At 44.5% G+C, this 25,156-nt stretch overlaps 1 protein-coding gene across 1 annotated transcript in view; it reads left to right on the forward strand.

The window, feature by feature from the left end:
- The first annotated feature begins 7,876 nt into the window (after nucleotides 1–7,876).
- Lims1 (LIM zinc finger domain containing 1) overlaps nucleotides 7,877–25,156 on the forward strand; it is a 101,507-nt gene continuing 84,227 nt past the window's right edge. The window contains exon 1 of the mRNA XM_051153071.1: nucleotides 7,877–8,050. Coding sequence (XP_051009028.1) covers nucleotides 8,019–8,050 — 32 coding nt within the window. The 5' untranslated portion in view covers nucleotides 7,877–8,018. The remainder of the gene's footprint in view (nucleotides 8,051–25,156) is intronic.

Consider the following 25,156-nt stretch of genomic DNA (forward strand, 5'->3'; position numbering starts at 1 on the left):
CACACCATCGTCAGCACCTTCGGAGACCCCTTGACTTCAAAGAGGATTCAGAACTGCAGGGATAGGTAAGTTCGGAGAGGTATGCATATTTCTGAATTTCTTGGGCCGATTCTAGGAGTGATATTTTTTGTTTTTTTACTTGTAAAAAATTGCCTAGAGGATGACAATTGCAAGAGGGCAGTAGAGGAAGGACAGGTCGCCCTAGAGGAAGTTCAGGATAGCATGTCAGAAACCGAACGTAGTGAGAGGTTGGGTGCGCACAAGAAAAGGGATACCCGTAAAAGGAAAGAAGCTAAGAACCCTCCTGTAAAAGGAGTGCAGTCCCCTGATTCCCCAGAAGGGACATCACAAAGACTTTACCCATTAAGGGAACTTGAGGCATTAAATATTGATAGCTCTGCAAGCTCTAGCCCCAGTGCCTCTGACAATGAGGCTCTTGATTCAGAGGAAGAAGCAGAGTTAGAGGAGGAGGCAGCCAAATATGAGGAGGAGAGATACTACCCAGACGAACGAGGAAATAATAAAAAACCCTCCCATAACTCCTCTCGTAGGGTAACACCCACAGCTCCTCCACCCTACGAACTGCGGTCTGGATTTTCCTTTTGGCCTGAAAAGATTCGTAAAAAATGACACAATTTTTTTCCTGTTTTTGAAACAGAGAACGGGGGACGAGTACATGCCCCCATCGAATATAACCTAATTAAAGAATTGGCTGAGTCTGTCCGCAAATACGGGGTTAATGCAAATTTTACCCTGGTAATGTTGGATAGAATTGGCACTGGCACCTTAACTTCTTCTGATTGGCAGATGGTAGCAAAAGCCACACTTCCAGACATGGGTCAATACATTGGAATGGAGGGCTCTCTGGTATGAGGCCGCTCAAACACAAGCCCAGGCCGATGTTCTTGCCCTTACTCCTGAACAGAGAAACTGGACCTTTGACTTGTTGACAGGTCAAGGTCAATTTACTGTGAATCAGACAAATTACCATTGGGGAGCTGTAAGAGTGGCCATTTCCATGGCACTATTTACCCTAAATTTTTTAAATCTAGATGATAAAGGCCATACTGCGGCAGAAAGACACTATTTAGAGCCCAGCAGGCCAAAAGAAATGGTCAAATGCAAGGATGTTCTGAGTAACAAATGGAAAGGACCGGATCCTATTCTTATAAGATCCAGGGGAGCTGTGTGCGTTTTTCCACAGGATGAAGACAATCCGTTTTGGGTACCAGAAAGACTTACCAGAAAAATCCAGACGGTTCCAGAAGATGCTGATACTCAGCCTGGTGATGACCCAAGTGATAATAACAAAGGGGGAACAACGCTGGGGGATCATGTCAACATTCCCACTCCCGATGCCGAATTGGACAACAGAATTCGAGCAAACATTAAGAGAATTAAGAACTGCCATCATTCAAGTTAATTCCACATGCCTGGGTCTGTCGCTTACAGAGGGACTTTCGTCATGGATATCTTCGGCTTTCTCCTTCTTTAAGGAATGGGTTGGGGTTGGATTATTTGGAGCTGCGATCTGCTGTGGGTTAGTGTTGACCCTATGGTTGGTCTGTAAACTCAGGGCTCAAACAAAAAGAGACAAGGTGGTTATTGCCCAAGCACTTGCAGCAGTAGAAAGTGGGACCTCCCCTGATATATGGCTATCCATGCTTAAGCAATAAGTCGCTGACTGCTCAGCTCCTGCACCCTCAGAGTCTCAGCTCATTGCACGAGGTGGAGTGAGTAAGTTTCAGCAGCCCTGGAGAGTTGCATAGTGAGGCATTGCAGTAAAATGGCTCTGCGGCAATATGAGCTATTTACCTCTGTCTCCACTCTCTTTAATGGGTGTCTTATTGCTTCCTAAATAAAGGAATAGGGGGAGACGGCGGCTTGGCGGGCAGCCTTTAAGTCCTAAATAAGGGCAATGAGTTTTCTCTCTCTTTCTTCTCTCTGCGTGGCCTTTGCACTCGACTGGGCCTAGTTGCCATTGCACGTCGAAAGGCACCCTATATCTACGTGCACCCAGTGGCCATTGCACCCCGCGGGGAAAATTGCCCATTGCATGCGGGACGGCACTGAGTGGTACCTCTAAAATGGTCCTCGATCGGTTGGTCCAGAGTCATGCTCCAGCCTTGATCGGACCATTTCCTTTTCCTAAGCTCATTGCCCATACAACAAACTGTAGCGAGCTGCGAACCCGATGTGGCGCCAGTTTTCACCTATTCTTTTAGTTAGGCCTTTAATTAAAAGAGAAGGGGGAGATGTGAGAGGCCGCACTCACATTCGCCATTACAAGATGGCGCTGACATCCTGTGTCCCAAACTGGTAAACAAGTAATCTGCGCATGTGCGAAGGAACTTTCCACTTGTTGTGCTCTGCCTCTCCCGTGGCGTCATATCGCCTGATGAGTAACAGCCAATCAGGGACTGACACATCCTAAGCGGAGAACAGTTTCCTATATAAGGGATGGGTTTCTGCTGTTTGGGGTCTCCATTTTACTTGTCGTAAGCTTATGCTCTCCCTCTTAAGACGCATTAAAGCTTTACTGCAGAAGGATCCTGTGTGTGCAGCATCGTTCTTGCTGGCGAGACGGTAACGCGAGTCACAGAGGTCAGAAAAGAACTTTTAAATTTTGGTTCTATTGCCGGACATGGTAGCATATGCCTTTAATCCCAGCACTTGGGAGGCAGAAGCAGGCGGATTGCTGTGTGTTTAAGGCCAGCCTGGTCTGCAAAATGACTACAGGACAGCCAAGGCTACACAGAGAAAGCCTGTCTTGAAAAAAAAAAATGGTTCTATCAACTGTGTGGGTACCACATAAACTAAGGCTGTTTACCTGCTAAGCCATTTTGCTAGCCTTGAAAAAGATTTTCATTATTCATTTGAAAGAAAGAGAAAATTCATCAACCTGGAAAACAGTGACTAAACTAGTCTTGTGTTCACACTACTGTTAAATGTGTACAAGCTCTAGAAATAGTGTCTCTTTGGTGAGAATACACTTGCCTATGTGGGCAGGTGCAGCCATAATTTCCTTCACATGTCTGGCTGGCCCGCAAAAGCAGGGTTTCTATTCCTCCCATTATAACCAAAGTAGGAATTTTTCTGAGTAATTTCAAAGGGGGCTTACATTAGATATATTTGGTGGTATTTAAGATCATCATAGCAGACCTCAAGGAGGAAGGAGTAGAGAACAGACATTGGTACCGAACTGTGGGAAACAGCAATTTTTCACGGGAAGCTTTGGGAGATGTTGTTTCCTGTAGTCTGCCTGAAGTAGACGAGTGTGCTGTTTCCAAGAGCATGAAGGCTGCCGGGGAACTCTCCTCTTGTCCATCGGGAGAACTAGCTGAAGTTAATGAAGTTCTTGCTTCATCAACAAATCCCGCTAGGGAGATGGGCAGCTGATCAAGATGACCCTCAGTGACCCTTCAGAGCTAGATGCAGCAGAGTGAAGAGGCCTATGAGAAATACATGAAACATGGCGCCCGTCCGTCCTCCAAATAAAGTGTCAAGTAGTAACCTGCCCCAGCATGCTTGTCTTGAATTAGTGGATAACAGAAGACTTGAAATAATTTTGAGCGGTACTGATGGAAAAGAAACTATTCTCAAGAGTGCTACTTGAAGAAAGTCCCCCAACTTCCTAATGGGTGCAGATAAACATAATGAACATCTTAAAAATAGAAAACAAACACACACACACACACACACACACACACACACACACACACACACACACACACACAAAACCCTGCTAGACTAGGCATTTAGACTAAAGGCTAGCTAATCTCTGTGTTCAAAATTCATGAGATTACTTATAATAAAAAGTGCTTATGAAGTTGGGTGTTGTGACACATCACCTTTTAATCCCAGCACTTGACAACTGGATCAAGGCCAGTATGTTCTATGTAGCAAGTTCCAGGTCAGCCATAGGTACATGGTGAAAGCCTACCTTTAAAAAATAGTCGTTAAGCCATACATGGTAGCACACACCTTGAATCAAGTGGGTCCCTGTGAGTTCAAGGCCAGCCTGGTCTACAAAGTGAGTCCAGGACAGCCAAGGCCACACAGAGAAACACTGTCTTGAAAAACCAAGACAAATAGTGGCCATAAGAACTCCATACCTCAGGATAACAATGAAAGTCTCACATAATATTGTAATTCACTTAGTTGCTATTCTACTGCTGTGAAGAGACACCATGACCAAGGCAACTTCTATAAAAGCGTTTAATTGGGGTCTTGTATACAGTGTCAGGGGTTAGTCTGTTGTCATCCTGGTGGGAAGCATTGGTGTTGGAGCAGTTGCTGAGAGCTTTATTTCCTGATCAGCAGGCAGCAAGCAACAGGCAGAGACAATGAGACTGGGCCTGCCCCAGGCTATTGAAAACCTAAAACCCACTTCCAGTTACACATTTTGTCCAACAAGACCACATCCGCTCTAACAAGGTCCCGTTCCACCGCCATTCCCAACAATCTACCCACCGGCTTTATTGCTGAGCTATTTCTCCAGTGGCCTTTTTTTGGGTAAATATTGTGAATGAAATATTGTATTCAAATAAATACTTAGAAATGAAGTCAGACTGGGTTCCGATGAACGTCACTGATCTTGTGTGATAGCGTAGGAGCACTGGGATTCTTCATGCACCGCTCAGCGGGGTGGAATTTTAGGAATGCTTAACTGTCCTATTCCCAGAAACATCTTACCCAGTCCAAGCTTTTTTTTTTTTTTTTTTTTTTTTTGAAACAGGGTTTCTCTGTGTTGCCTTGGCTGTCCTAGACTCACTTTGTAGACCAGGCTGGCCTTGAACTCACAGTGATCCACCTGCCTCTGCCTCCACTGCCACCACGCCCGGCTTCCAAGCTTTTTTCTTAACCACATGAGAAATACGGGGCGTGGCCGGGCGTGGTGGCGCACGCCTTTAATCCCAGCACTCGGGAGGCAGAGGCAGGCGGATCGCTGTGAGTTCGAGGCCAGCCTGGTCTACAAAGTGAGTCCAGGATGGCCAAGGCTACACAGAGAAACCCTGTCTCGAAAAACCAAAAAAAAAAAAAAAAAAGAAATACGGGGCTGGGTATGTAGCTCAATGGTATAGTCCTTGCTTTCTTTCTATCTTTTAATATGTTTTTTTTCTTTTTGTTTTTTGTTTTATTTTATTTATGTTTGTTTGTTTGAGATGGGGTTTCTCTGTGTGTCCTTGGCTGTCCTGGACTCGCTTTGTAGACCAATCTTGCCTCGAACTAACAGAGATTTCAGGAGTACACCACAGTGCCTGCCCAGTCCTTGTACCTGAAGCCCTGGGTTCCGTTCTCAGGGTTGTAAACACCCTTGGTGTTCAGAGAATGTGATGGTGGGCTGAACTTGGTCATCAACTTCACTGAGTCTGGAATCAACTAAAATATAATGCATCGAGCAATCCTGTGAAGGTTTTTTTCCCCCCAGGACAGGGTTTCTCTGTGTAGCCTTGAGTATCCTGGACTCGCTTTGTAGACCAGGCTGGTCTCAAACTCACAGTGATACTCCTGCCTCTGCCTCCCAAGTGCTTGAAGGATTTTTTTTTTTAATCAGATTTTTGTTTTTTATTTTTGAGACAAGGTTTATTTGTGCAACCATGGCTGTTCTGGACTCAAAGTCACAAAGATGTAACAGCTTTTGCCCTCACTCTAGTGACAAGTTCATCTATCCGGTTTATTACTTTGCTGATACTTGAACTAACTTTTTTGGGCTTCCAATGTAGACTGAAAACAAGCAACTCCAGGAATGTTCTAGGCCTTAGGCACCAGATTTGGATGGCTGAGACATCCAGCTTGTAACAAAGCAAATTACTAGATTCTCTTGGCTTCTTCAGTGTGAATTTGAACCTAGGATATTTAGAGTCCAAGATTTCACTCTGAACTAATTCACAATGCTGCCCACTACATAGTGAATTTTTCCCCCTATTATAACAAAAAGAGATAAAAATATGATAAAACTCAGTGCTGAAGATACAAGAATTATTTGATGGAAAGAGTTTTCCCTTGTTCTCTTATTACATATTTATCTGGTGGAGACAGAATGAGATGGAAAACAAAAATGTTTTCTTTGTTTTCGTTTTGTTTTGTTTTGTTTGTTGGAGACAGGGTCTATGTAGCTTTTGCTATCCCGGAATTCACTTTGTAGACCAGACTGACCTTGAACTCTCAAGAGATCCACCTGCCTCTACTTTCTGAGTGCTGGGATTAAAGGCGTGGGCCACTGTGCCTGGCTCAGAAAAATGTATTTTTAACTATATTTTGAATACATTCTACAATAGTCCTTTATGGGGCTGGAGAAATAGCTCAGCAAAGAAGCATGCTGGCTGCCCTTGGAGAGAACTCCAGTTTAGCTCCCAGCACCCAACAGCAGCTCAGAACCATCTGTAACCCCAGTTCCAGGGAATCCAAGACTGCCCTCTAGACTCTGAGTGTACGCAGGTGGCTCACAGACATACATGGATGCACTCATGTACATAATATTTTTGAAAAATTTTGCATGTGCCAGGCGATGGGTGGCCCATACCTTTAATTCCAGCACTCAGGAGGCAGAGGCAGGTGGATCTCTGAGTTCAAGGCCAGCCTGGGCTACAGAGTGAGTTTCAGGATACACAGAGAAACACTGTCTCAAAACAAAAAAACAAACCAACGTAAACAAAAAATTTGCATGTACTTTGTATGTCGGAGTGCTTATGCTACATGCGAAAAACTTCCAAATATTAAATTTTGTTTTAAAAAGCTGATTGTTGACAGTCAGAACAAAAGTAAAATAGTCACTGAAACATCCTTTCTTTATCCTAAAATACTGTCGAGTTGAGCAGTAAGAAATTCAATCCCATTTTCTAGAACAACCCCGTTTTTCCAAGCTTGCTTTGTGGCAGACATTGGTCAACCACAGAAGTAGAATCACTCCGAAAGCACATTCCACAGATGGTGGAACTATGACGAAGCAAAAAGCCACTAACCAAAAGGCGGCCAGTTTTTACCCAACTGTCCCAAAATGGCAGCAAGACTTTTCTTTTGGAAGCAAAAAATCTTAAATTCTATTTCGTTACATTTATTTCTTTATTGATTGTGTGTATGCGTTTGGAGGCCAACGGACAGTTGGAGATGGCTGTCTCCTTCCACCATAAGGGCCCCAGGGATTGAACTGTTGTGGAGCCATCTAGCAGACCTGCACCCCACCCCCACCCCGCCAAAGTTAAACTTCTAACAAGAACACACTAAGTTCTCTCAGGCTGGACATGGCCATTCTGGAAGAGACCTCCACCCTTGAAGACAGACTTGCAGGACATCCTCTTTGGCACACTCTCCTCCAGACGGAACCAGGTGGCCCACCGCCAAGTTGAGTCAGACTCTCTAGCCCGTCTTTTGAGCAGTCACACCCTCCCAAATGTTCCTGATGAGTTAAACGCTGTAGCTCTCCGGGAGTGTCCGGGGGAAACCCTCAGAGCACCCATAAGCCTCTCTGCCTGCCTGGGGCTAAGGAAAAGAGCCTACAGCCAAACTTGGAGAAATCAGGCTTGGGGTCGGGGCCGAGGAAGGGGTGGAACTATGTGGAGGGAGGGGGAGCTATGACGACTCAGGGGCGGGGACAAGACTCCTTCTGCCCAATGCTGGAGGGTCTCCGCTACGCTCCCCCCTCCCAGACACCGCCCTCTTCACTTAGCCCCGCCCCTACCCCGCTCTCACCCAGCCAACACTCCACCCCAGCATCCCGCCCCACCTCCGCTGACCTTAGCCACGCCCCCACGAGGCCTCGCCACGCCCCAGCCCTGCTCCGGCCGCACTTAGTCCCACCCCCCCCTCACCAGCCGAGGCCGGGGCTCTTCGGGGCGTGGTCAGCACCGCCATTTGCGGGCCACGACGGGCTAGAGGCCGCTGGGCCGCCCCGTCCCGCCCCCTTCCTGCGTGGGACCGGCCCTCCAGTCGGCGGCTCGTCGCTGCAACGAGGGAAGAAGGTGCGGCCGTCGCGGCGGGGACTGAGGCCACAGAAGGACCCGGTGTGGACCGCGGAGATGCTGGGCGTGGCGGCCGGGATGACCAACAGGTACGGGCGCGCGCGCGCGCGCTCTGGGACCGCCGCTGCCAGAGCCTCTCCCGGGCCGGCGGACGGGCGGGCGGGCTAGCAACCTTTGCCTCCCCGCGGCTGCGCGGCCTGCAGCTGGCGAGAGGCCCGGACACGCGCCCGCCCAAGCCCGAGGCGGGAGAGGCCTTCGTGGTCCTGCTGAGCTGTCCTGTGTCGCTTAGGGGTGGGAGGTCAGAAGCTGCCCCAGAGCTTGGCTCATAGTAATTCACGTTGTACCGGTAGGAAGGATGGAGCAGAGGGTCTCAGGACAGCACAGACGGTTGTATTAGAAATGAGAACAGACCTGTAAAATGTTTATTCGTTGAATAATGCATGGTATATTGACATGCATAACGCCTTTTAATGAAAAATAGTATACCTTGAACAAAAAAGTTAAGATGAACAGCCTGTTACATAGTTTACAAATCCTTCTTAAGTCTCGTTTAGTAGAAAAAGCAGCTGCGTTCTCCTTTTGCATTGTCTGTTGTGATGTGTTTTGAATGAACTATTTAAAGGAAACTTGGTCTTAAATAGATGCACAGCTGGAAGACTAATATTCTAATAGCTTTTCCAAGTCGGAAGGTGGTTTCTTAGGCTAGTTTTTGATTTGAAACCTGAGCTCACAGTTACATGAAAATTCCTATGACTGTCTTGTATTTGAATGGAACTGTTACTTACTGTAACGGTTTGTATTGGCTTACCCCACTAAGGAAGATCCCAGATGCTAACACGTCTTATTCATGTCTCTAAACGACTTTCGTTAAAAATCACCATCGGTTTCATTAAATTCGTAAGTATCTGGGAAACTGTCAAACTCAAGATGCAGTAATTTTCCAGCGTTGCAGTTTTCAGTGGAAACCGTGACTTTTCTCTCTATCAACAAAATATCGACAGTTGTTGTCCTCAAAATTTAGTTTCAAGGAAATGTGTGCCAGATGCTTTAAGTCACCATGGTTATCTGTTGTTCTTGCAGTAGAAATGGTATTGCAAGAAAATGGTTTCTAATTCAGCTCAGTGTTTACCATAGCATGTGCTTTTCCTTGAGACCCATGACTGGTGTGTGGCCGAAGCACTTTCTGCACACTTAGCACCGGCTCCCCCCAGGCACCAAAGACGATCAAAGAGTTAAGAATTTGTGCGGCATATAATCTGAGTGAGAATCTAGGACCCTCAAGTGCGTTTCTGGGCTGGTGGCCTTCCCTGAACCCATCCCTTTCTCACCCCAATCTCACTGTGTAGAATCTCACTTTTTTTGCCTGGCCTTGAATTTGTCCAATCTAGCTTTTTCCTCTTTTCTTTTTTGGTTTTTTGAGACAGGGTTTCTCTGTGTAAACTTGCCTGTCCTGGACTGGCTTTGTAGACCAGACTGGTCTGGGACTCACAGCGATCCCCCTGCTTCCGCGTCCCTGATTGCTGGGATTAAATGCCTGCGCCACCACCGCCTGGTTTGTTTAGCTTCTTGAGTGCTGGGGTTACAGATTGTGACCACCATGAGTGCTCCCCACCCACCCCCTTTTTTGCATTAAGTACATCCATATTTGTACACTACCATTACTATGAGACATCTACAAAGCTGAAGCTCTTGTACACGTTGAACAGGTAGCTCTCCATTCCTTGTTCCTCCAGCTCCAGGCACCTGCTGTTCTTCTCTTTAGTTTTAACTCTTGAGTACCTCGGATAAGTGGAATTACACAGTCTGCATTGCATGCACCATAGTATGAATGTACAATAGTTTGTTGGACTCTTCACCTGAAAGACATTTAGGTGTTTGCGTTTTTAGGAAATGAAAAAGTTACTGTGGATGTTCATGTCCAGGTTTTAGTATGAATATGTTTTCCCTTCCTGTGAAATAAAGGTCTACGTGTATGAACCTACCAGATTGTATAGAAATTTTATGTTTAACTTCTTTTTGGTTTTTTTGAGACAGGGTTTCTCTGTGTTAGCCTTGGCTTTCCTGGACTCACTTTGTAGACCAGGCTGGCCTCAAACTCACAGTGATCTGCCTGCCTCTGCCTCCCACGTGCTGGGATTAAAGGTGTGCGCCACCATGCCCGGCTCTTTTTCTCTTTTAATGATATGTATGTGTGTGGGCATGTGTGTCTGTATGTGCATGTAAGTGCAGGTACCTACAGAGGCCATAGGACCCCCTTGAGTCTGAAGTTACAGGTGGTTGTGAATTGCCTGACTTAGGTGCTAGAAATTGAACTTGGGTCTTCTGAAAGATCAGTATGTGTTCTCACCCATTGAGGCATCTATCTCACCCGTCCCCAAAGTATTTTCTTTCTATCCTTTCTTTTTTCTTTTTTTTTCTTTTTTTTTCTTTTTGGTTTTTCCTTGGACTCGCTTTTTAGACCAGGCTGGCCTTGAACTCACAGCAATCAGCATGCCTCTGCCTCCCAAGTGCTGGAACTGAAGGCGTGCGCCACCACACCCAGCCCCAAAGTATTTCTTGAATGAGTGTTGATGTGTGGACTTTTTATTCTTGGGGAGTTTTTTATTTGATTGTTTGGTTTTCGAGACAAGATTTCTGCTTAGTTATTAGGACTTAATAAGTAAGACTTGAAGAACGACCATGGATCCTAAAGCTAAAGGGCAGTGCTGTTGTGAAGAGGGGAACTGTAGTAGCACTTAGTGTTTGTCTGTCTGTCTGTCTGTTTTTCTTTCTTTCTTTCTTTCTTTCTTTTTCCCAGACAGGGCCTCTCCATGTAACCCCTGGCTGTCCTGGAACTCGCTCTGTAGACCAGGCTGGCCTCAAACTCACAGAGATCCACCTGCCTCTGCTGGGATTAAAGGTGTATGCCAACTTGCCCAGCTTTTGCTTGTATTTTTAGAGTCTCCTAGCCTAGGCTAGCCTTGAACTTAACTATGTAGTCATAGTAACCAAGAATGTAAAGTAGCCAAGGATGTAAGCCAAGGGTGATTTTGAGTTTCTCATCCTCCTCTTGAATACTGGAATGTTCCCCAGCCCCGAATTTCCTTAGTTCTTTAATTGTTCTTTGAGCTACAGTCTTAGAGAAAAATAATCCATCAGCATTGTGCCCTTAATTGTTTGATTATTTATTTATTTTGGAATTGTGCTATATTGATTTTAGTATTTGCACTCTTCCCTTTGTGTGAGCCTCCTGGCTCTTCTCCTTGGTTCTTTATGTTGTTAAGTGTGGGTACTGGAAGTGAGCTTTTTCTCCTTCTCCTTCACCTTAGAAGCCCATAATGGAAGAGCAGAGCTTAATTCTGCAAGTGTGTTTTCAGGAATGTACATTTGTTTGTCAGATACTCATCCAAATATGTCTAAGTACAGGACAGACCATATTATATTCTTTTTTTTTTTTTTTTTTTTTTTTTTTTCTGGTTTTTTTGAGACAGGGTTTCTCTGTGTAGCCTTGACTGTCCTGGACTTGATTTGTAGACCAGGTTGGCCTCGAACTCACAGCGATCCACCTGCCTCCCAAGTGCTGGGATTAAAGGTGTACACCACCACATCTAAGCATTAAGTAGGGTTGCACTAATATAGCAAGAAAAACACATCAAACCACCTATTGACTTTACAGTTTTTACAACTACTCTAAGCTATGGTTTCCCAGTTCAGGAATACCATTTACATTACCTACTGAACTGTTGCCTCATTGTATTCCTAAAACCTTAAGCTATTTAAAGCAAGAATCGCACAACCCGTTCTCTTATGCTAGGCCTTTTCTATTGGTGGGTTTTTATTGTTCTTAGTTTTGTGTATGGGTGTTATGCTTGCATGTGTGTCATGTATGTGGACCCTGTGAGAGCAGTGCCCACGAGAGCAGTGGGTCCCCTGGAACTGGATTTTTAGAAGCTGTGAGCACCATGTAGGCACTGGAAATGGAAGCTGGGTCCTCTGCAAGAATAGCCAGTGCTCTTAATTGATGGCCATCTTTCCGGCCTCCAGCAGTAGGGACTTTATGTCTCCTCATCCTGATGCTATTTATCTCCTTTATTTGACAGCGTCAGATATTTCCATAGTGGAGTGAGAAGACTGGACTGGATGTTTTTCCTGCCCCCTGCCCCCTTTCATGTTGAAGTACATTTTGGGGCTTTGATGAGTGTGCCAACTTTTTTTTTTATGTGTATGGGTGTTTTGTGTGCATGCAAGCATATGTATGACATCCTTGCAGTGTAGAAAAGGCTATTACAGTTGGTTGTAAACTGCCGTGTACTGGGACTCAAATCTGAGTCCTCTGGAAGAGCAGCCAGTGCTTTTAACTGCTGGGCCATCTCTCCAGCCCCAAGCCCGCAGACTTTTCGTTTTTCCAGACAGCCTTTCTCTGTGTAGCCATGGCTCCCCTGGAACTCACTTTGTAGACAAGGCTGGCCTCCAACTCAAGAGATCTGACTGCCTCTCTCTCCTAAATGCTGGGATTAAAGACGTGTGCTACCATGGCCTGGCTGCCTGCAGACTTTTAATAGGAGGGGGTAAGCTGTAGAAGAAGCAAACTCTGGATAGTGAACTCTGAAGAGTGCCTTCTGTTAGGGGTGAGGAATTTGGTATTGGAAAGTAACGCACGCTGGCCTGTAAGTAAAATGGAAAACGCTAGGAAACGATGTGAATGCTGGACATGGTGGCTAACCCTGTTAATCCCAGAATTTTGGAGGCAGAGGCAGGCGGATCTCTATGAGTTCAAAGCCAGTCTGATCTACAGAGTGAGTTCCAGGACAGCCGGGGCTACACAGAGAAACCCTGTCTTAAGGGGTTGGGGGTCGGGGAAGTACTTGTTGCACAGGCACAAAGACCCGAATTTTCACTCGTAGCACCACATAAAAAGGTGGGCTGGCCATGCACCCACCTGTAGCCCCAGTGCTGTGGGGTGGGATGGAGATGGGATGGGGATCAGTGGGACTTGCTGTAATTGTGGCCTTATGACTCATATCTGTACCATGAGTCATGTGATTCTGCCTTTGAAATTTTAACTGGTATACCAGAGCTTGTACCAGCCATTGCAAAATGCACAATCCTTCAACTCTGCTTTGTGTGGAGAGCTGAAGGACTAACATTCCCGAAGATCTGCTTTCCTCAGGCTGTCTCCTGCTAGCACACGTAATAGAGAATCAGAGCAGTCAATCAGTCATTTCAGAGGTCATCTCGTCCCTCTGGGTGGGTGGTCAGCCCTGGCTCTGCCATTCGTGCTGTTGCTGCTTCTCTCCTTTGGCTTCTGCACCTTCCCCTCAGTATGTGTCCGTGTAGAGAGGTTTTTGGGTACACCAAGGCTCGTGAGTCTTCCATTCTTAGGAGCAAACAGGGCTGTGATGCAGTCAATTGTTTATAATACTGTGTAGGCAGATTCCTTTCTACAGGTTGAAGTATAGATGTACCTTTACGACACAGGCTGTAGAAGAGCCTCCTTTGTCTCTTGTTCTCTGTCAGTGTGACTGAGAACTAGGGCTGGATAGATGGCTCAGAGAACACTTGCTCTTCCAGAGGACCCAAATCCAGTTTCTCTCACTCTTGCCTGACAGCTTCTGGTCATTGTAACTCCAACCCCAGGGCATTTGACACCATCTTACAACCTCCATGAACACCTGCATAACATGTACTTACATCGAGAGAAACATACATATAAAGAAAAATAAATCAAAAATCTGAATTCATCCTAAGATAAACAATGATGGAGTTCATTAGGAAGAGGTGTTTTTTAAAGTTAGATTTAATGTAAATCCTGGTAGTGTTTGTTTGCTTTTGTTTTTGTTTTTGTTTTTTTTAGATGGTCTCATTCTGTAGTTCATGTTGGCCTGGAACTTACTATGTGACCTCATGTGGCCTGGAACTCTAAATGATCCTCCTGTCTCAGACTCCCTAGTGCTGAGATTACAGATGAGAGCTACCATGCCCAATTACAAATCTTGAATACAGTTTTATTATCCTCACTCCACAAAACAGTTAGATTGTACCATGCACACTTACCATAATGTAAGTTAAGTTGTGTGGAGTGGACCACATTTTTTTGACAGAATGATAAGGTGACCAGAATGGGCTTGCACTTTGTCACCCTAGGGGACTGTAAGGCGGGAGGTGGGGAATGTGATGAGAGGGAGGGTAGTTGAGGCATGATTGTGACTTTGTAACTGGAATTTTAGGGCAAAGGCCAAGCTCCAGTAGTCTTACAAAGGCAGTGTCAGCCACCTGTCCCAGCTTACCAATTAATGTATATTGATGAAAAGCAAAGAAAGATTTCAGTCAGCATTGGGAAGAGAAATAAAAAGGGTCCAGTAGGCCAAGTTCATCTGTGGGGTGATGGCATGGGCTTTAGTTTAAATGGAGTAAAAATTGGAGCGCTGCATAGGTAAGCAGTCCTAGTCAAGGTGTGGTCTGGTTAATCATGTGTCAGTTCATGTTCTGCAAGGTGTGCTGAGGAAGGTTAGGGAATCCATCTGGTTTGAGATGGTTACTCCAGCTCCAGGGCATGTAGCCTCACCCATCACAGACATAACTGCTTATATTTGGAGAGTGTTCTGCTCTGTGTGGCCCTGCTGTTACTAGAATCCACAGTAGTACCAAGCTTTCTCACACAGGACTTACCTTAGCACCTTCAGCCTTACAGAGGATGGGATGAGTTAGGTAGACAGCTTTTGACAGTTTATCAAGGCTATGCAGGGTCAGGCTGGAGTCTGATCAGAGTAAAAGAAATAGGCACAAATGAAGATGCCAGGCTTTAGCGTTGTAACTGGTGAGCTTAGGTAGAAGTCACTCTCCTTTAGCAGAAGCAGCTTCCAAGTGTCTGTTATATCTCCTGCACAGATTTGCTTGCTGACTGGCTCCAAGCGGCTGAGTACTTCCCTGGGTAGCTACTCGTTCTGTGAAACAGAAGCAGTTCATAGACGTGGCGTGTGTTAAGCCTGTAATTAACTAACAGGGGACCTTTGGCAATCTGATTTATATCTCCTCTCTAGCTCAGTTTATTCTTTGCATATCTCAGAGCCTCTAACTATAGGGTAACTTTACTTAACCTCAGGCTTGGGTTGAACACATGTTGCTCTCATGCAGAGCTTTAGGGAAAAAATCAGATATTCACTCAGTTTTTCTCATTCAGAGGATTTTTGAGGGAATGTTGCCTAGCATATCACAGCTGCAGGTCGCTACCTGCATTATAATATTTTAGTTTGGGGGAGGAGGCTTAGAAGGTGTCAGCATAATTCTTGTTTTATAATATAATGTAGCCTGGCCCAGGGAAGAGTATAGTCTTTCTTAGAATCTGGAGATGGCAGTCTTGATTCAGGAGTGTAAATGTGGTACATTGGTAAAGTCACAAAGGTAAGGCAGGATAGAAAGCTAGGGGAAAGTTTGAGGATGTGGGGAAAGGAAAGAAATGTGATTGGAGCCTCTCACTAACTGAGAAGTAGGAATTGTAGTGTAATAAAGAAAGTCAGGCCTATAATCCCAGCATGCGGGAGGCAGAGGCAGGCAGCCTGGTTTTACAATAGTGAGTCCCAGGGTACCAGAGCTACAGAGTGAGACTATGTCTCAGAGTAAAAACATTCTAGCGTAACTAGCAGTACTTGCTCTGAAGATTACCAATGTAAAGATAATATTCCCTTTAAAAGCTTTTTTGTTATTTATTTTCTGTAGACGGGTGTTGTGCCTGAGTGTGTAGCTGCACATATGCCTGCCTGATGTCCAAGGAGGCCAGAAGAGGGATCCTCTGGGACTAGAGTTACCAACGGTTCTGAGCCACCATGTGGGTGCTGGGACTTGAACCTGGGTGCTCTGAAAGAGCAGCAGTGGTGGTCTTAACTGCTGAACCATCTCCCCGCCCCAAGATAATATTCCTTTTACATAGACATATTTAATGTTAAAGCAATGCTCATGTTAAAATAGCAATGAAACATGTTTAAGGCCTGACATATGACTTTCAAATATAGCCTTACGTTTTACACACACACACACACACACACACACACACACACACACGGAACGTGGGGGGGATAGAAAAAAAATGTTAACTTCCCCTGTAACCCTTGTGACTCAGGTTTTACCTTATTATCTATAATCCTATGTACCTCAGGAACCACCTTTCGATTTCATTTAAGTTCCTTAGCAGAGATTTGAGATATAAGGTCAGAATCCACCAAAAGCAATATATCTGGTTACTGTAAAGATACTTGAGATGCCCACACCATACTCTTGGGTGTTTTCTTTTCTTTCTGAGTACTTTTTCCCTTAACTCCATGCTTAAAATTAATAGTAAGATATCTTCAAGCTTCATACTTGCTTGTCCTGAAAATCTTTTCTGTAGTGAAATCAAAGAATCCAGATCCCTAAATGATGAAAGGATGTCCTTGGGTAGCTCTGGGCTCTGTTTCCACCACTGTTGCCCCTGACAAAGCCTTTGTAAATATGGACCAGAACCAGTTTTTCTTTGTTTAAAAATTAGTGTAAGAAAGTAAGAGTTTGATGACTTTAGAAAATTGTGTTCATTATTAGATCATTGTAGATCATTGAAAATATTGGCACAGGGAGCCGGGCAGTGGAGGCGCACGCCTTTAATCTCAGCACTCGGGAGGCAGAGGCAGGCAGATCGCTGTGAGTTCGAGACCAGCCTGATCTACAAAGCGAGTCCAGGATAGCCAAGATAACATAAAAAAACCCCGTCTCGAACCTCCCCCTGCCCCCGAAAAAAAAAAAAAAAAAAAAAAGACTGGCGTTTTGGTCAAACCCAGGTGTTGGTTTTGTTTTTTCCTTTTCGCTTTCTTCTATTTGAGATCATTTTCCTTTACACATTCAAAGAAGATAATTGTTTTTAAAGTATTGAATGTGGTTGAAATGCTAAGGAACTACCTTGGCCAAAATCTTGGCTTGTCTGTGTATAGCAGAGCTAGCTATGTTTATTGTGGATTCTTCCAGTTCTTTCAGAGTGGGATTTGTCCTGAGTGTGGTGATGCACTCTTTAACTTAGCACATGGGAGGCAGATGCAAGAGGATCTCTGTGAATTTGAGGCTACATAGTTCCAGGCCACCTAGGGCTACACAGTGAGACTCTGTCTCGAAATAAACAAACAAATGGAATTTGTGGAGCATGTTTCTTTGGTGTCTTAAGTGGCACCTTTGTTATCCATAAGAGGACTAAAGGAATGATTTAATGTTTTCAGAAGTACCTAGAAAACAGGAAATATGTTCTGTGTGCTAGCTGACTAATTTTATGTCAACTTGACACAAGCTAGAGTCAAATATAGGGTGTTTTCTTAGTTAGTGATTGATGGGGGAGTGCCTAGTCTGTCGTAGGTGGTGCCATCCCTGGGCTGGTGGTCCTTGGGTTCTATAAGAAAGCAGGCTGAGCAAGTCATGGGGAGCAAGCCAGTAAGCAGCACCCCTCCATAGCCTCTGCATCAGCTCCTGCCTCCAGGAGCTTGAGTTCCTGTTCTGACTTTCCTTGGTGATGAACCAAGACGCGGACGTTACTTTAGTTACGGGTTTTTTTTTGTTTTGTTTTGTTTTTAAGATGTATTTATTTAGTATACAGTGTTCTATCTGCATGTAACACCTGCAGGTCAGAAGAGGGCAGCAGATTTCATTGTAGATGGTTGTGAGCCACCATGTGGTTGCTGGGAATTGAACTCAGGACCTTTGGAAGAACAGGCAGCGCTCTTAACCTCAGAGCCATCTCTCCAGCTCTAGTTATGGTGTTTTCTCACAGCAATAGTAACCCTAAGGCATGCTGTATGTAGTCATCGCCCTTGTTAGCCACTTAACTGAAACACTGGAAGATGAGGTTTGTGCTACAAGCTTCTACTGTTCTTTTTAAAGAAGAGTAGTGTACAGGGAGGTACACAAGTGCTTTTGTTGTCTCTGGCACTCTACTATCTACTAGCTCTTGTCCTGGTTGTACACCATAGAAAACAATTTTCCATAAGATAACTTTTTGTTTTGTTTTGTTTTGTTTTTTGTTTTTTTGAGACAGGGTTTCTCTGTGTAGCCTTGGCTGTCCTGATCCCGCTTTGTAGACCAGGCTGGCCTTGAACTCACAGTGATCCACTTGCCTCTGCCTCCTGAGTGCTGGGATTATAGGCGTGCGCCACCACGCCCATCTTCCATAACATAAGAAAGGGACTTAGTGAAAAGTTGTAGGTCAGGACAGAAGACCTGGGATCTTAGTTGACCTATTGAGGTCGTCTCTCGAGTCAGCTCCAGCTGTGCTTCATACTTCTTACTTGGCTTAAGATTCCCATATTGGGAGCAGGAAAGTCTGTCTAACCTTATTTGGACATGTGTTTATCCTTGGTCTCTGAAGTCAGGGTTTTCCTCCTCCTATTTATTAAATTAAATATTAAATAAGATAAATTAAAATTACTCCTATTTGTTTGTTTGTTCCCCAGTGTTAGAGATTGAACTTGGGGGCCCTGTGCCTCCTAGGGACGTAATCCACCTCTGGGCTCTATCCTCAGCCCTCAGGGTTTCCATATTCTCTCTTACTAAGGAGAAATAGGGAAATGGATTGTCGAAAATAATAAATGGTTGGTGCTACTTTGAACTCTGTCTAATTTGGGGTTCCTATACCTCAATACCTTTCCAATACTGCCCCCCCCCCCCCGTCCCCAGCCCTAGGTAGGAGAGAGAGAAGATTAGAAGGGAGAGAGGACATAGACCTCTTCAGACTTAGTTCTGGGTTCTTTGGAAAAATACCAGTCTCGGTCATCAAGATATCCAGCAGCAGCAAACAGCACACACAGCAGGACGAACAAGCAGCCTTCTTCCTCCTTCCGTCTCCTTGAAGCCCCTTCCTCTCTCTGTGTTCTGGTATTTATACCCTCTCCAAATCTTCAGAATTAAACTAACTGCAGCTGCCAAAGACCATGCCCCTCTCCAAGCCACAGGAGGCTGTTACCAGCTTTGGACAAACTAAAAGCAACTCCATAACCCACACTTGGGATTAAAACAAAAAATTTACGTAACATAACTGAGTTTTTAAAGAAACCAAAATTTCCACTACAATAAATGTCGACTATAAGGATTTTACCTAATTTATGACTGATCCTTAAACAAGCAAGCTAGGGTTTTTAGCGTGTCATTTGGTGGGAAGATGTGTGTTTAGCTCAGGGTCATTCCCAAGCATGTAACACACAGACACATCATTAGCTGAAGAAGCTACTACTCACTAGAATGTACCCCATCTATCATATAGGAATTTTGTTGTTGTTGTTGTTGTTTTTTGAGACAGGGTTTCTCTGTATAGCCTTGGCCATCCTGGACTCACTTTGTAGAACAGGCTGGCCTCGAACTCACAGCGATCCGCCTGCCTCTGCCTCCCAAGTGCTGGGATTAAAGGTGTGCGCCACCACGCCCGGCTCCAGGATTTTTTATTTATTTATTTATTTATTTTTGGTTTTTCGAGACAGATTTTCTGTGTGTAGCCTTGGCTGTCCTGGACTCGCTTTGTAGACCAGGCTGGCCTCGAACTCACAGCAACACAGCGATCCACCTGTCTCTGCCTTCCAAGTGCTGGGATTAAAGGTGTGCGCCACCACACCCAGCTTTCATATAGGATTTTTAAAAGTTATTATTGTGTATGTGTGCATGATGTGCTTCTGAGTTGCATAGCATGGTTCTTGGTTTGAGGTCAGAGGACAGCTTTGTCGAGTTGTTCTGTTTTTTTCCATTTGTAGTTGGATTCCAGGACAAACTCAGGTTGCCAGGCTTGTGCAGCAAGTGCCTATACCCACTAAGTCTTCTCACTGGCCTTTATGTAGGCTTTTAAGGGTATTAGAGAAACAACAAAGAAGACAGGCATTGTGGCACTTTTCTATAATCCTACCACTGAAGAAATTGAAGCAGGAAGATCATGAGTCCTGGGCTCTTTAATGAATTTGAAGGTATTTAAGATTACATAAGGAGGCCATGTCTTGCGAGTGGGGCATAGACAGACAGACAGACATAGTGGTGGGATGTTGGAAGAAGAGACTTTTACAGTAAAATAGAGCTATAGTAGGCCTTCAGGGGAGTGGTCCATGTGAGGTTGAAAAAGTATGGACGGAAAGAAATAGAATAGTAAGGCTGTTCAAGTTCATAAGATAAAAATTAGAAGACACATCAGTAGCTAAGTGAGATGGTATGTAACTGCTATCCAGACACCTGGGAGAATAAGGAAGGGGGACTGTAAGTTGGAGGCCATTCTGAGCCACACAGTGAGTGAAAGAAGAGAGAGACAGAAACAGAGACTGAGAGGGCCCTCATATACAAGATATTTTCAAGCCGCCTCACTATGGGAGGTATCAGATTAATGTAGTACTGATCAAATTTACCCCATTGGAATTTAACTGTAAATGCAAAAAAAAAAAAAAAAATTTTTTTTCCTTGTGCTTATGAGGCATAGAGCAAGGTTGAAGTAGAGTGAGGACTCTTCATATAGGACCTCTATGTCGTGGTCATATCTAGTTAACCAAGGTCTTAAAGAAAAAAGAAACCAAGGTCTAGACAGACCTCAGCATCAGAAACCACTGCTGGGAACTGTAAAGTGTTAGGGAGAGTTCCATAAGGAATTAGAATTTATGTATGCGCCCATCATCAAGAGAGAACATGCTGTGCCTTCTGTAGACCTCCTAGTCCTAGAACAATCTAGGACTTTTTTTCTTTTCAGAACCACTCAGGACAGGCACGTCCTTCTGGATGACAGAATTATAGTCTTGTATAAAGTACTCTTCTGTTGTTTGAGTACATTAACTTTTGATTCTACATACACGCGCGCGCACACACACACACACACACACACACACACACACACACAGCCTCCGGTTTTTGAGACAGGGTTTCTCTATGTAGCCCTGACTGTCCTGGAACTCACTCTGTAGACCAGGCTATCCTGAAACTCAGTCTGCCTTCCTCTGCTTCCCCCTAAGTACTTGGGATTAAAGGTGTGCGCCACCACTGCCCAGCTTGGTGCTCTTAAATAGTTGTTGCTGTGTGGTGGCTGCAGATGGCCAGTGGCCACTGCTGTGTAAAGTTACAGAGCCAGCTGAAGACTCTGCCTCACACTTGGCAGGAGCTAAAGGGAGTCGTGATAAAGGAGCCTTTGTTAGAAGTACCATCTGGGTTAAACTTTCTCTGAGGCAAGGCTCAGGATCACAGAATCTTAAGTGGAGGCTTTAGAAGGTGGCCCTGTTCTCCTCTGTTAGAAATGATGACAGCAGGCATTGAAAGAACAGTTTAAGGCTATTCTTACAGTTTAGGAAGAATTATTTACTTTGAGAACTATCCTGATAATTTTCATAAACTGCTAGGGAACATGAGGTTCCAAGTGTAGGGTAGCTACTGTGGTTCCAAGCCAGCTTTCCCAGAGTCTCTGGGGACCTGCTTCCCTTGCACATCCAACTACTGCTGTGGGTTCTGATAGAGTTAATAGTATGAGGAAGAGCCATGGAACCGTTGAGTCTCAATTTCAGTGTGTCCTATTGGTTAGAATTACAGCAATCTCTGGACTATAGGCAAGTTTAAGATTGTTCAGCCTAGGATGCTGACATCCCGCGTCCTCCTTGCTCCAGCCCCAGATGCCTCTGATGCTGTTACCCATCAGATTTGGACAGCTTCCCGGACAGCATTGTAGAAAGCTTCTGATCCAATTTGGACCAGCATTTCAATCTCTTATTAAGCCTGGAATCTCGCAACATTTAGAAACTGGACTACAAATGCAGTCCCTGGCTTGCTTAACCATTTCCCCCTTTTTGGGGGGGCCCTTCTAAGGTATTATTCACCCCAATTCAGTGCGAAGAAACCTCAAGAGAATGATGTCCCACTCCCTATAAGGGGGGTTGAGTAGGTTTCTGTTTGCTCTCTTGGTTTACAAATGCTTAATTTCATCAGGAAGTGGTTTTAAGTTATTATTGGTCTTACACAGAGAGAAAACTAGGTGGAACTCAGGGATACCTCTCTTTTCCTTTATCTTTCATCTGTAAGTAAGGAGATAGGAGCTGAAAAGAAAGAAAGAGGGATATAGAAATATAGACGGAGGATAGAACAAAAGGTAGATGATTGAACCTACTCCTTAACTCAAGGCCTTAATGTTACTCACAAAGAAGGTTATGTCTAAGTCGTTAGTGTAGAATTTAGTATATTGATACAAAACATGGGCATGTCAAATACCTGTCAGATCCTAACAAAAGAATATATATCCTAAGTCTAACAGACAGATATGGCTCTATGGATACATGAGTTGAAGTAGTTAAATAAGGTCTTCAGAAGCCTCAGAGACACACAGAATATGGCATTTAAAGATGTTTTTATTATCCTAAAGTTTCTTTGACAACAAGATAAGTTAACTCCTGACATACCCAGCCGACCTCAAAGATGATGAGCATCAAAGAACCTCCTTATGGAGATGGCTTCAAATGTGGCAAACCAGCCACTGGGCAAAATGACCTCGTTCCTGCCACAAACAGAATTCTGCCTAAAAATGGGCAGCTTAGATGCAGACAGAGTCAATGGCCAAACTCTGCCAAGACAGGGTAAGCAAGTCCTCAATAGCTCCTGCCTTGCAAATAAGTCTAGCAGAGATATTGGGCCAGAAGGCTGAAGATGAGGCTCCAACATTATAGAGAGAGTTGGGTGACTGTTCAAGCAGTAAACTGTCTCAGTCATTTTGTTCATTTTGGAAGTTGCTAACCTGCACTGCTGGTTCACTCAGGAATTTAAATCCTATTCCTTCTCAAGTCTCTAAGGTGTGTTGAAGTACACATAGTTTAGTTCTACAATTAAGTTTAGTTGGTTAGAGGCTAAGATCTTTTTAGATTAAGATAAAGGAGTTAAGTTAATAGAGATGAGATAGGATAGATACTGAATTTCATTTAGAAATTTAGACCCAACAAGACAGGAAAGATGTTTACTTCAAGTTTGACAAATACAAATAGCCAAACCACTATGAATGCAACATTTATAGAACTCATGATTGTCACATGGTTCTCCCTGCTATATGTAGTTTGTTTTAGGCATGTGTAATAAAACAAATGTAGGCCAGGTGTGGTGGTGCACGCCTTTAATCACAGCACTAGAGAGGCAGGGGCAGGTGGATCTCTGTGAGTTCGAGGCCAGCCTGGTCTACAAAGCAAGTCCAGGACAGCCAGGCTACAAAGAAACCCTGTCTTGGAAAACATAAAATAAAATAAAATAATTGTATATGAAAAAGAAAGAAAGAAAAAATAGTTTCCACAGCCGGGGGAAAAATTGCTCAGCCTCCAGTTAGAGAACTTTGAACACAGGAACATGTGGGTCTCTTTCATTAGATTCTTCTCCTATACCATGTTTTTTAATCTTCACAGCTTTTATAGAAAAACGAAGCTATTGCCTTTTCTTTTTTCAGATGAACCAATTGAAACCAGAAAATCCTTATCTCCTCACAAACTAGCCAGTGCCTGACAAGGTGAAGGGAGACCTGGATCTTGACATTTCAAATTTCATGTGTTTCTATGGCATTAAACTGCACCCTCAGAAATCTGTTTAGTAATGGGAACAAAATATTTAAACTGGCTTTTGCAGTTTGGCAAAGTGGCTCATGTCTTTAATCCCAGCACCTGGGAGGCAGAGGTAAGCAAATGTCTGTGAGTTAGAGGCCATCCTGGTTTACAGAGTGAGTTCAGGACAGCCAGACCTACATATTGAGACCCTGTTTTGAAAATGAAATAAAAACCTGGTTATTCTGAAACCAAGCAAACTGACAGTCATTTTACCAAGTTCCACATATTAAGCTACTGAGGTGCAGAAAGTTGAAGAGTTTAGGTGTTGGCTTATTTGTTTATCTGTTTTATTGGGTGCTTGTAGCTCTACCTCCTTTCCAACCCTTATTCCACCTTAATCTCTTCCTATCCCCAGTGCTAGGTAGGAGAGAAGGAGGCGAAGACCTCTTTAGAGTGCTTCCTGATGATTAAGGGCGTTGGCTTCCTTGGGGCAAGTCCAATTTTTGTAGTCAAGGGTATCTCCAACTTGTTGTCAAACTGCAGCAACAGCAGCCTGGAGCCCCAAGGGGAGCAGCAGCCACCACAGGCCCTCTCAGGGCTCCCCCACTTATATCCTCTCCAGAGTCCTCCAGAATTCCACATGTAAACTGTCTGCAGCTGGCAGAAACTGAGCCCCTCCTAGAGCACAAGACAAACATAGTGGCTGTGGCAAATTTGAAGCAGCCCCATATCCCACACCTGGGATTAAAACAAAAACATGTTCACATAACGTAACTGAGTTTTTAAAGAAACCCAAATTCTCCCTACAGTTAGGCTGGTGGCAGCTCTTGGTTAGTACTATAGGAAGGACAGCTTTTTTCTCAAGTGTGTGTTTAGGCTGCTTGTAGAGACTTTCTTGCCAGTAGAAACAAAGCAGAATGTTTTTCACCATCCATTTTTGTTATATATTCTTTGTTTGTTTGTTTGTTTGGTTTGGTTTGGTTTGGTTGTTTTTGAGACAGGGTCTCTCTGTAGCCTTGGCTGTCCTTGGTTTGTAGACAAGGCTGGCCTCAAACTCACAGAAACCCACCTGCCTCTGCCTCCCGAATGCTGGGATTATAGGTATGTGCCACCATGCCTGCCTTTTTTGTTAGATGTTCTTCAGCTGTGCTGTACCCTGCAGAGTCTTGCTGAGCCTAGGGCTTGCTGAGTAGCCTATGCTGGCTGGATAGTGAACCCCAAGGCTCCATTTGTCTGCCTCCTGCCAAGTATGTGCCACCATATTGGGCCTTTGCTTGTTTGTTTGCTTTTGTTCTTGTTTTTTGTTTTGTTATTTTAGTTTTTCGAGACAAAGTTTCTCTGTAGTATAGCCCTGGCTGTCCTGGAATCATGTTGTGGATCAGGCTGGCCTCGAACTCACAGCTGTGATTAAAGGTGTACGCCGCCACCACCCAGCACAGGCCATTTTTATGTGGGTTCTGGGTATCAAATATAGGTTCTCAGGTTTATACAGTGAACATTTACTGACTGAGCTATTTTCCCATGTCTTTGTTATTGTTCTGTTGCTGTGAAGAGACACCATGACCAAGGCAACTTATTTAAACAGCATTTAATTGGGGGCTTGCTTACAGTGTCCGAGGGTGAGTCCATCACCTGTGGTAGGGAGAATGGCAATAGAGAGGCAGGCATGCTGCCACAGCATAGCTGAGGGCT

Source organism: Acomys russatus, chromosome 11, assembly GCF_903995435.1.
Source record: "Acomys russatus chromosome 11, mAcoRus1.1, whole genome shotgun sequence".
Taxonomy (NCBI): Eukaryota; Metazoa; Chordata; class Mammalia; order Rodentia; family Muridae; genus Acomys; species Acomys russatus.